This window comes from Rhinolophus sinicus, chromosome 1, assembly GCF_057876585.1.
Source record: "Rhinolophus sinicus isolate RSI-liver-muscle chromosome 1, RSI-T2T, whole genome shotgun sequence".
In the NCBI taxonomy this organism is placed as follows: Eukaryota; Metazoa; Chordata; class Mammalia; order Chiroptera; family Rhinolophidae; genus Rhinolophus; species Rhinolophus sinicus.
The window spans coordinates 140,984,170-140,996,555 of NC_142501.1; the positions used below are offsets into that span (position 1 = coordinate 140,984,170).

The window sequence follows — 12,386 nt, forward strand, 5'->3', positions numbered from 1 at the left end:
GCTGTGGCTACGCTAGCAGCAAAAAAAAAAAGAAAAAAAAAATGGGGGCTAGCAAGAAGATGGTGGCTGAGCTAGCAAGAGCCGATTGCAGTTAGCACAGCGGATTGCAGCTAGCAAGTGAGGTGGGTTGGCAGAGCTAAGTGGATGGCAGGTTGTGGCTCCTGCTTCCTGTGTCTCTAACCCAGCCACCAGTGAGAATATAGTGGTATGATTCCCCTACCTATGGCTTCGTGGGTGTTCCTTTTTGGCCTCACCATGTCCTGTGTTCTTATGTGGGGAGCGGGAGCTGAGACCCTGCATGCTGCCCCGCGTGACACATGGCACAGCGAGCAGGGTCTCCCGCATGACTCCCCACACGACAGAGTGGAATGTGTTTTTGTTCACTAAAGTATTCCCTGCCCCGAGCATAATGCATGGCACATGGCAAGTACGGAGTAAATATGGTCAGATAAGAATAGACGGGGCCATCTGAAATATGAAGTGATTAGCAGATTGTCCAGTTCCTAACTTTATAGAAGGTGGAGTTTGTTTTATGTTGGGGAAAAAGGGAATATTTTATTTTAAGGAGTATACACACTAAATAGTGTATAGATTCTTAGGTTTTGTTCAAGCCTTTTCAGAATATTCATGTAAGTATGCCTTTTCTTAGCTTTCTCTCAATGTTATTGGTATTTATTTTCTTGAAATATCTATCATCTCATATATGTCTCTGCTTACAACTTAAGGTGCACTGAAGAGACAAAAACTAAAAGAAAGGAAAACTGAATTGTGAAATACTTTTACGGAGGTGAGACAGGTATAGGACAAAAGCAAAGATGATAGAGGAAGCATCTCTTGCTGTTTCAGGGCAGTTAAAAATAAACCCATCCTTTTAATTATACCAGAGTAATGAGCCTTACCCACAATATGTGAAAATATGATTAAAAATGTATCGTGGGCCAGTCAACCAGGTTGTCAGGTCATTATTTGAATCATAAAGTTGGAAGTAATACCCATTAAAAGCTACTAGTTTAGAAAGGTTAGATTAGAATTTAGTCTTTGCAAATACAAAGTTTCTCAGTTTGAATAGTGCTTTAGAAAACCTCTAGCATCTGACTTTTTCTTTGAACATTTCGTGGAAGTGTAATAAGCATACTGAAATGAGGTCATAAGGGTACATACTGCTTGATGAATTTTCACATCCAGATCAAGAAACAGTGTATCACAACATCCCAGAGGCCCCCTCTTGTTTTCTCCCTGTTTCCTGTCCTCCAGAGTAAGTCATCATCCTGACATAGATAAGTTTTTCCTGTGTTTGTACTTTGCATGAATGGAATCCTGCAGTATCCGCACTTGAATTAATATAACAGATTATCATTCTAAATGACATTACTGATAGCAACGCTTTGAACAAGGTCTGTTTTCAGTTTTCCTTATTACGTACCTAATTTGGTAAACTGGCAGTTTACCACTGTATCTAGTTCTTTATTAAATCCTTAAGAAATTGTCTGTGTAAGTGCCAGAGTGTGTATATGTATACGTGCGCTTACATGCATGTGCTTTTAAAAATTTTACTCAAATTTAATCATGCTATGCTGTGTGTATTATTCATCTCTCAGTGATATGTCTCAGAGCCGTTTTCACATCAGCTCCTGTAGATCTGCTTCATTTTTCCTAGTGACAGCACATTTCTCCATTATATAGATGTATCATAATTTAATGAGCTAGCTGTCCACTGAAGAACAGTTAGGTTGTTACTGATTTTTACTTTTAGAACAATAGAGTCCATGTGAGTTTATTAAATAAATTCTTAGAAATGGAACTGCTGAGCAGTGGGACCCATGTATTTTTAATCTGCTGTGGTATTTATAATGGCACTCCCAAGAGCTTTGCCGATTTTTATTCCTACCAGCAAGGTTTAAGAACGCCTGTTTCCAGTGTCCTTGCCTTAGGTTATGTGTTATCAATCTTTGCTTAAGGTATGTGTTACTTAATCTTTGCAGTCTCTTACAGGAAAACTAGTAAGTCGTTATTATTTTAATTCACATTTTCTTTAGTTGTAAATGAGGTTAGTTATTTATATGTTTCTTGGACATTTGTGTTTCTCTTGGGACTTGTACCTGTCCTTTGCTCATTTTCCTGTAGGCTTATTTGTACTTTTCTTATTAATTTCAAGGAGCTCTTTCTATATAAAGGAAATTAGCTCTTGTATGTTATTTTTGGTGTTATTTTTTTTTCAGTTTGTTTATTTGTCTTTACTGTGCATAGCTATTTTTTTTTTTTCCTAAACAGAAGGGTTAAATTTTTATAGGGTGTAATGTACCAGTTTTTTCTTTACTGGCTTCAGAATTGTGTGTTTTTAATGAGAAAAAGTAGTGGAAACTTTAGATAGATAGATAGACAGACAGACAGACAGACAGATAATAGATAAACTTAAACCTGGCATGGAAAAAATCTCAAGAAATGTTTGTGGGAAATGTGGAATTCAAATTTTAGTTGAAAGTGGTATGTACAACTATAAATAAACAAAAATTTGGACATTATCTGCCAAAATTTGTTTAACTTTTTAAGCAGCTTTTGGAAGGATTTTCAGTGCAATGCCTTTTTTCTTTTATGCTTTGTTATTTGGGGTTTTAATTTCTCAAATGATCCCTCTTTTCAGATTTCAAATTATAACCTATTTCCTGCACCATTGCTGACGTCCAGTGACCCATGTCAGAAGTACTTCCAGGTCAGACACACTTTAACATGTTTTCAATGCAGAGAAGCAGTTGAATATTAAAAGTTTAACACATGTATATGATAGATAATTGTTTCAATGTTAAATGTATGATTTTCTGGAATAACATGTTTTTGGTTTTCATTGTTCTTCACTAATATAATGGAAAAATGAATCTTTAAGATGGAGGAATCAATTGGACTTAACTGTATTCATTTACTAATTTCATAATTCTGATATAATGTAAAAATATTTTAGTTGGCTATAATGGGAAATTAAAACTGAATTTTCCATCTGGCATTGCACATTATAGCCTGTGAACTGTTAAATACGAGCAAAGGAGGTATTGGTAGTGAGTCTCTGTAAACAGCATCTTCGCCATCGTGGGGTTTGTCTAGAACAGAGCTCCCTAAGTCAGTGTTCTCCTTGGATCTAATGCAGATTAATACCACACCTTAAGAAAACCACCTTCATTTTATTGTATGTTCCTTTCTTTGTGACATGATGGATGCTAGTCTACTTATAAAATAGTGTGGGATTCAGTTCTTAGCCTCACTGTAATATAATAAGGAAAAAGCAATTGCAATAACATTTGGAATTAAATGTAGTATAGGCCTGCAAGTGGCAGATTACATCTGGATAGATTCCCTATTTATTAGAATACATACCACTCAGCAAATTCTGAGTTTTTAAAGAAGTAGATTTTAACCATGGACAAAATAGAGATTAATGTCCCTCAATTTTAAATTAAACTCATTAAGTATGTCCAAGCCCTTTTTTGTTTTACGTAATACTGCATGTTACATTTCAACAGAGAACTAAAAGGAAAACATAAGAAAACAAACCACAAGCTAAGTAGCGGTATATGAGTGGCAGGCATGTTCTTTTTATAAAAATCAGCTAAAAGCAATATCACAAACCTAAATTCACACAGGAAAATTAGGAACTCAGAGCTGATTCTTATGGGCCATCTAATACTGTGAAAATTTGGGGGCAGGGAGTAGAATTTCTTTGTAAATACGTATTTAAATAGGTACATTAACTTTTGAAAATCAAGGTAAATACACATGGCCTTTTAAAAAACATTTTAAATGTGGAGAATAATTCCTTTCAGGAATTCTTTAGCATTTCAAATCTTTTATTATATTGCAGGATATATTCAGTATGGAAACATTTTAGGAACAAAGCTGGCAAATAACATAAAATGATGTGTTTTCCTCTAAATGGAGGTGAACTTATCAAATAACTTGTAGAAATTTCTTATTGTCACTACATTTTGTTATGCTGATGTAGTCATTCTTCCTGTTGGTATCGAATGGCTTCATTCCTTGATAATTACATAAGAGATACTGAAACTGTTATCCAGCATGATTTTTTAAATAACAACTACTGCTATCATGCATTGGTTTAGGATATAACACATTTTGCAAGGAAAGTGGTATTTTTATTTCCAGCCATTTTTTATTTGAAAGTTCAAATGGCAGCTAGTGAGGGAGAGTCTGGACTCCTACCTGGGATAAGATATGCCACAGTCTCGTTTTTCAACTCTTAGGAGCTGTGACTACAGTGGGCCTTTGAAAAACAAAACAAATGTACCAGAATCTATGCCATTATCTGCCTGGAAAATTCTTGTTGAACTTGCCAGATTCAGCTTAAGAGTATCTTCCAAATAGGTCTTAGCCTGTGACGGAGTCAAGTAATTACCCTATTTTAAGGCTTCTTTCATTGTTTAATATTTTTTCCCCCTTTTGGAATTGACTTGAGGCCAGCTTATCATTATTCAAGAAGACCTGTGTCATTACTTTATAGCTTACCTACTTTTTCTTCATCTAAACCGGTGTTCCCAAGCTTGATCATTGACTATATTGACTATATTGACTACATTGACTATATTCAATGTCATAGAAGACATTGAGGCTCTTCTAAACAATGAAAGCAGTTTAGAAATTGATCAGAGAAATATCCTTGAGACAAGCATATCATATCCCTAGGAGACTACTTCAAATGTCTTAATTCTTATTTAAATACAGATATTCTAATTTGTGTTTCCCAAGTAACCAATCATCACATCTGTCAGGTGTGATGTTGGAATGCCAGGTTTTCCCTCAGCTGTAGTACCTTTCTCTTCCTTGGCAACTGGTGGACTTCTACCTACCCTTCAAGTCCCACCTCAACTGATTTTTGTTGTTGTTGTTTTTTTGGTTTTTTTTTGTGGGAGCCTTCCCTGAACCCCTCCCCTCATCCCTAACACATTCTTCTCATAAGACCCTGTCTACTTTAGCTTATTGTTTAATAAGTTATCCTTCTCACTCCACTATCTGAGTTTCTTAAAAGAAAGCATTTGGTACATTTTTCTAAATTCTCCTCAGTTCCACTTGGGATGTTGAAAAGAGTGAGCCCTCAGGCAATTAAGTTGAATGGGGAATGGGAAACCCTTAGGTGGGTAAGACCTAACTCTTGAAGTACCCCCTTTATCTCACAGAGCCTGGGGAAGCCACCCTGTGAATCAGCTGTGTGTGCGGTTCCCCTGGTTTATAAACTTCCAAGGCACCAATCAATCCTGTGATCTCTCCGACCTAGTGACCCAAGTTGCCTCCGAATAACCTCTGTGTCTTTTGCTCACAGAGAAGTTCTTATCATTTTTGTCACATGAAAAGTTTACTTTCATGAGTCATTTCAGGAAACCAGCTTTATTTTGCCTCTCCTTCCTAAAAGAAAAAAAGTCTGAGTTTGTTTCATTTCCGTCATACATTGAGAACTAGTTCAAAAGGCACCATTCCTCAGGGTAGAAGTTCTGCTGTTAACTCCTCAATGGAAATAAAATTTTGTAGCAGAAAAAATAAAAACGAAGAACACGTGAAGTCTCATTTAAGAGTGAGGCTAACATTGGGCTTCCCTGGGCCCATATGTCAGTTTACAATTTTCTAAGCATGTCAGGGAAGCGGAGAAAAAGCGGGTTACTGAAGAGAGGAGTTTCCTGTCATTCCTGACAAATTTTTTCTTTGACAGAAGGCTAGAGGTCTCAGAAAAGATGAGGAGGGGAGCAGGTTTCACTACAGGCTCCAGGACCTGTATTTGTATTAGGATGTCATCTGAGCTAGGATGTCATCAGGGATCTTTGTGACTGTGGGTTTGAGGAAAGCTTTGTTAGCCATGGAATTAAAATGACCCTGGCTTACCTAATTTTGTTTAGGCTTCATAAAAAATACTCTGTGTATTCCCTAAGGCCCTTTTAGTTACTAAAAGAGAAGAACAGCTTAAATTGGTTTAAGAAAAAAAATATCTACTGGCTTCAATACCTTGGAAGTTTTGGGGGTATTATGTTTCAGGTATGGCTTGTTTCAGGGAGTCCAACAATGTCACTAGAGCTCTTTCTCTCTCTCTCTCTCTCTCTCTCTCTCTCTCTCTCTCTCTCTCTCTCGTCTACTTTCCCATTTGTTAGGTTCTCGCTTATGCAGATTGTCTTTTCGTGGCACCCCTTGAAGCTTATATCTTCCAATTCAAAAAAGAGAAAAGAGAGCAAGCACTTCTGATCATTCATGCAAAACTCAGTGTTGGCTCTGTGTGGGTTACATGCCTTTCCTTGAACCAGTCACTGTAGCCATGAGGATTTGCTACTCTGATTGGCTGGGCCTGGGTCATGTGCCTCATGAAGTAAGGGGTAGAGTTAGCTCTACCTGAAACACAGGGGCTGAATCCCTAGAATATAAGCTCCATGCAAGTAGGTGTTTTTATTTTGTCAGTTTTGTTTACTGCTATACATCAGCAGTGAGAACTGTATCTGTTGCATTGCAGTACACAGAAAAAAATATCTGCTGAATGAGCGTGGAGAAAGGTTGGTTGATCCCTCAGTAAAAATTGTGGGGCTTTTACCAGAAAAGAAAGAAGTACATGGCAGGCTATAATAAATGTTTCTCCATCCTGCATCACGTAGGAGAGTGACGGCAGCAGTCATATTAGCTCTTGTCACACTCTTAACTCTGAACTTATACCTAGCTCTGGAGCGGGAATCGATCTCTTGAACTGATGCTGGATCTTCATAGGTAACACTCAAAATAGCATGAGGAATAGATGTGGAAGTGATGGCAAAATCATGGGCCCTGCGCACCTTCCAGAGATAGCCAGGAGTAGAACTACCTCTGTGCTGAAAACCTACCTCAGGATTACACCTGACCCCTTCATCACAGACCCCTCCGCGACGCTTTCTTTTTTTCATCCTGTTCCATAGGTTGCCGTTCCATTTTGCGGATGGTTTCCTTTGCTGAGCAAAAGCTGTTTAGGTTGATGTAGTCCCACATGTTTATTTTGATTTTGTTGCCTTTGCTTTTGGTGTCAAATCTAAAATAATCATTGCCAAGATCTGTGTTAACAAGTTTAACCCCCGTGCTTTCCTCTAGAAATTTTATGGTTTCAGGTCTTACTTTCAACTATTTAATCCATTTGGAATTAATCTTTGTGTAAAGTGATAGTGGTCCAGTTTCACTTTTTTTTTTTTTTTGCATGTTGCTGTCCAGTTTTCCCAACACAGTTTATTGAAGAGACTGTCCTTTCCCTATTGTATATTCTTGGCTCTTTTGTGATAAATTAATTGACCCCATATGTATGGGTTTATTTCTGGGCTTTCTACTCTGTTCCATTGATCTAACTCTATTTTTATGCCATCAAACTTCAAATTTTTTTTTTTTAAAGTCATTATCCTTGTGTTTTTTCCTTGTGACTATTTCTAAACTTTGTCTATCTCCTCAGGTTTCCTGAGGGGAAGACTCTGTCTTCATAGAGAAAATTGAGGCTATCAGCTTTGCTTTTCCTCGATTCTGTGTCACTGCCGTGACATACATGCCTGTCCCCATCCTTATTCCTCCTCCTTTCTCACTCACTTGAAGAAGTACCCCTTGTTTTGGGCAACGCTGAATCTTCTACATCTGCTGTGGGCCCTGCTCTCTTATCACCTGGATTGTACCTTATGGTCTGTGCCTCTTTTGTGTTTCCAATTCCCCCCCCTCTACTGGCCTCTGCTTTTCCAGCCTATAAACAATAAAACATGACTAAGACTCTCATCTTTAGAAAACAAAAATTTCTTCCCATAACCTTAGATCCTTCTTCAGCTGCTCCTCTCTCTCTCCTTCCTTTGTTCATAGTGCAGTTCTTTAAAGGTCACACTCTGCCCACCTCTGCTATTCTCATGAAGCTGCTATGGCAGAAGCCACCAATGTCCTTATAATCACTCAGTGTACCTGGTTCTTTTCTTACCTTTATATCCAGGTGGCTAATGAAGACCTCGTCTTCATATCCTGGTCAAGAGATGAATGACCAGAGGTGGCACTATGACAGTGTGAGAGAAAGACTTTCCCCTATAGCTAAATCTCTTGTGCCTACTTTGTTCTCGTCCTACTGTCTTGACTGGACCGTTGCAGTAGACTTCCAGCTGGTCTCCATGCCTGGGTTTTGCTCCTCTTCAGTAAATGGCAGAATCAGGTTCTAACACCAGATAGAGGACCATGAAGATGGGGCCAAACTGCCTCTTTGGTTAGAGAGGCACCCTCTGTCGACTCTTTCCAGATGACCACTGATGTTTAAATTACCTAATTTACATTGCTTCTTTAATGCCTTTTCATCAGTCATCTCCTTCTTGGAGAATATTCTGGAGGAAAGATACCCTTTCCCCCACCACATAAAGGAATACAACACACACACACACACACACACACACACACACACACACACACACCAGCCTCAGATTCATTCTTCATGCTGCTGTTGAAGTTTCTGAATCTTCTTCTCTGCCTCAGGGTCAAGTCTAAACTGTTAGAGCATGTCTTGTAGGCTTCTCTGCCTGATCCCCCACTCCTTTACCATCTCTCCTTTCATGTCTTGATTTGCTCTGCCTCCCTAGACGTGATCCTCCCTCTCTTACCTTCAAATCCTCTCCAACCTATGCTTACTCCTTTGCATCTTCCCCACTCCCACCCTGGTTGGTTTCTGTCACTTTATTGTGTATTTGCCTTCCACAAGGCTTCTGCACTTAGCAGGCAGGACCTTGTACGTCTCGATTTCTCCGTTCCCAGCACAGTGCCTGGCACGAAGAAAGTGCTCGATAAATGGTGGCCTGAGGTATGGTGCTTAGAGACAAAAGTGTGCAGGCGAGGAGGGAGCTGTAGGATAATAATCCCTAACATATAGAGCTCTTACGATAGGCCAGGCATTAGGTCAAACTGAAGGCCAGTGTCCTGGATCACTCAGTTAGTGAGGAGCACAGACAGGGTGTGAGCCTGTCACTCTGACCCTGAGCTCTGTGCTCTTCTCCTCAGAGGCACTGCCTCCCACTTTTGGGGGCCTCCTTCCCACAGCCTTGTTCTTTCTCAGACTTTGCTAACCTCTGTCTACTTCATGACCTGCTTGAGCCCAAATGACTGCCAGCTGGAATACTCACTCCTGGAGACAGCTGTAACTTTATGGGATCACCTTGGCTGCCTTAGTCCGAGATCTGAACCTTAATTTTGCCTCCAGATGATACCATCATTTCATATCTAAGGCACATTCAAACTGTGTTCAGGCTTTGATCTATAAAAACAGCCTGGACAGAGCTGTTTTGTACAGGATACTCCTCTTATTCTAACTTAACTCCTCCATTATGATTTCTAGCAAGCAGAAGGGTTACAAAGGGCATAGGGAGAGGGCGATGGGATCGAAAAGGCTGATGAGAACATGACTAAAACTTTTCGTCTGTCACAGCCAGGATGTGAAAGCCACTCAAATATAAAAGCACCTAGAAATTTTGACGGTATTCTTTCTGAAAATGTTTATGGTTATAAACAATGTAAATAAAGATTTCTCCCTAATAACGTCACTAGAATGTAGTGCCTAACATAAAATAGCCTCATAAAAATTTTTTTGCCATGCTTTTCTAAAAGCCAGCAGATAGATTTCTAGCTTTCTCATAATAACGTCAGTCTAAATGCCCAAGAGTCTAAATGTAATTTTCTCTTGTGTGCCTATGTTCTGGATATGAGTCTCAGGGAAAAACTTCATGTGGGTTCAAGATGGGCCTTTCTCATATCAAATGCTACTCTTAAGTGAGGTTGAATTACAAATGGAAACATATGTTTTCCATAAAATGGTAGTAGTAGCCAAAATAGTATTAATTTTTTTTTTTTAAATTTAGTTGTCAGAGTACTGTTTAAAAGGGAGAAACACACTACGTTTTCTGTTCCTGAATGAAGCCTAAGTGCTGAGATGGGTGCTGGATAAGCAAGAATCCTTATATTCTGAAGAATGGGGCCCAACGTCTAACCCCTGTGGCTTACAGCCCTTAACTATCTCTATGGGCCGCATGGTCATTCTGTTATAAATATGGATGCTGCCTGGACTGCACAGACGTTGCCTAGTGTCCTAGAAGCATACAGACTCTAGGATGAGTGGGGGACTTTTTCTAAAGTAGCCCATCCTGTATATTTAATGATAAAAAGAGGTACTTCTAAGCTCCTGAATGAAACATTCTTGCTTTCCTCTCCTGTGGAGGTCTCTGCTTTGCATGGGAGAGGTAGAGGGAGTTGTCACAATACAATTTTAGGAATGTTAGGAGGTGTGCTTTGGCTTATCTACCCCTGGTGTAGAACTCACCCAGGTCTCTGTGGAGGGCAAAGGATCAGATAAGGAGTCATTCCTCATTGTCTGAGAAATGTGAAATCTCAGGAATTCTTGCTGATGAATTTTATTCCCTTCTAACCTGAGAAACCTTTCTTTCTTCCTAGCAAGAGACACATGGAATAAATCACTGATGGTGTGAACAATATTTGAGATAAATGCAACTGTCACATAGTTTCCTAGGAGTTCTGCAAGAGCACATGGTGGCTGCAAATAGCTGAGTCTGTATTTTAATTCAGTGGAACACATTCAGACTGCTTTGGGGCTCTAATGTCCGTAGAAATGGCCTCAATGCTACATTATTAGTAATAGTTTTGTGTGTGTGTGTGTGTGTGTGTGTGTGTGTGTGTGTGTGTTTTGAGCAATTAAGGCATTTCTCCAAAATTTCTGTTTAGTACAAACACTAAACCCAAGTCCAAAATGTTCACAAAGACATTAGCAAAACACTCTCATGGAGGTTTGTTTTTTCTAGGCACTCAGAACACAACTTCTAAACATGGTTGAGAAAAATTACCGTAGACGTATGGTGCATCATTGAACAGTGACCTTTCAGGTTAATTAAGAAAGCTGGAGCCCCAGAGAATTGTTGAACAACATTTTTTGTTGCCTGAGGGAACAGCAAAATAGAAATATGGTATAAATGTTTAGAAAGGGGATGATTTTTCAAGGTTGTGAAAAATGAAGACCAGCCACCAGAAGAAAATGCTTGTATATGAATTCAAAAGAGAGACACTTTTCAATTCTAGGTAAAATTTGGACCTTCAGACCTTTCAGCTTTTTTATAAATTGGCTTTGGTGTATTCACATTAAGCCTTTTTTTTGCTTCTATTTGATATATGAACAAACTGAAAATAAAGAGGAAAATGGGTCAATTCTACAAGAACATATGCAACGGAAGCATTAATTCTTTTTAATTTTCTGTATAAAAATGTTTACTCACTCTGTATGCGAAGTAGTTTAATCATGCCATGCATGTAATGACCAGATTTCTTTTTTTCCAGCTGACTCAGGTGTAGACACTTTGGCGGTGTTTATGGCCAGCAGCGGAACCACAGATGTCACGAATCGGAACAGCCTGGCCACACCACCAAATACCCTTAACCTCCGTTCCTCGCACAATGAACTGTTGAACGCTGAAATAAAACACACAGAAACCAAGACCAACACCCCCCCAAAATGCAGGAAAAAATATGCACTAACTAACATCCAGGTGGCAATGGGCCTCTCGGATCCAGCGGCACAGCCCCTGCTGGGAAATGGCTCTGCCAACATCAAGCTGGTGAAAAATGGGGAGAACCAGCTCCGGAAGGCTGCAGAACAAGGGCAGCAGGACCCCAACAAAAACGTCAGCCCCACTGCAGTCATCAACATAACTTCTGAGAAGTTAGAAGGTAAAGAGCCCCTCCCACGGGATTCCTCGGGCTGTGAAATTTTACCCTCCCAACCCAGGAGAACCAAGAGCTTCCTAAATTACTATGCAGACCTGGAAACCTCAACCCGAGAACTAGAGCAAAACTTAGGCAGCCAGCAAGGGGTTGTGGAAGAAAAGTCCCAGCTGGGCCAGGGCCCATCCTCCACCGTCACTGAGAATGGTGATTTGCTGCTGCAGAAACCAGACAAACCCCAGGGTAGCCCTGAAGATGGCCAAGTGGCCACAGTGTCATCCAGCCCAGAGACCAAGAAGGATCACCCGAAAACAGGGGCCAAAACTGATTGTGCACTACATCGAATCCAGAACCTGGCACCCAGTGATGAGGAGTCCAGCTGGACCACTCTGTCCCAAGACAGCGCTTCACCCAGCTCCCCAGATGAAACAGGTACCCCCGGGGAAGGTGTAGTAAGGTGGCACTTTCTTGTGGTGTTTTCCGTTATTGATGGAATTAATCTCTAGACTGACCCAAACGATTCATTTGCAGGCAGAGGAGAACGTGAGTCTTTGGGGGGTAAAACTGAGCAATTTGTGTGGAAAATATTGTTAGATTCCTCAAAGTTTTATTTTGTTCATGCATAAGTCGTTTGTTCTAGCAAGCATTTATATACATAT

General features: G+C 39.8%; 1 protein-coding gene across 15 annotated transcripts in view; it reads left to right on the forward strand.

Moving 5' to 3' along the window:
• APBB2 (amyloid beta precursor protein binding family B member 2) overlaps window positions 1–12,386 on the forward strand; it is a 335,778-nt gene that overhangs the window by 153,053 nt on the left and 170,339 nt on the right. For 8 of the 15 annotated variants that reach the window (XM_019751904.3, XM_019751912.3, XM_088789996.1 and 5 more), the window contains 2 exons: window positions 2,642–2,710; window positions 11,344–12,159. In XM_019751904.3, coding sequence (XP_019607463.2) covers window positions 2,692–2,710; window positions 11,344–12,159 — 835 coding nt within the window. In that variant the 5' untranslated portion in view covers window positions 2,642–2,691. The remainder of the gene's footprint in view (window positions 1–2,641; window positions 2,711–11,343; window positions 12,160–12,386) is intronic. The other 7 variants (XM_019751900.3, XM_074324594.2, XM_019751899.3 and 4 more) reach the window with 1 other exon arrangement.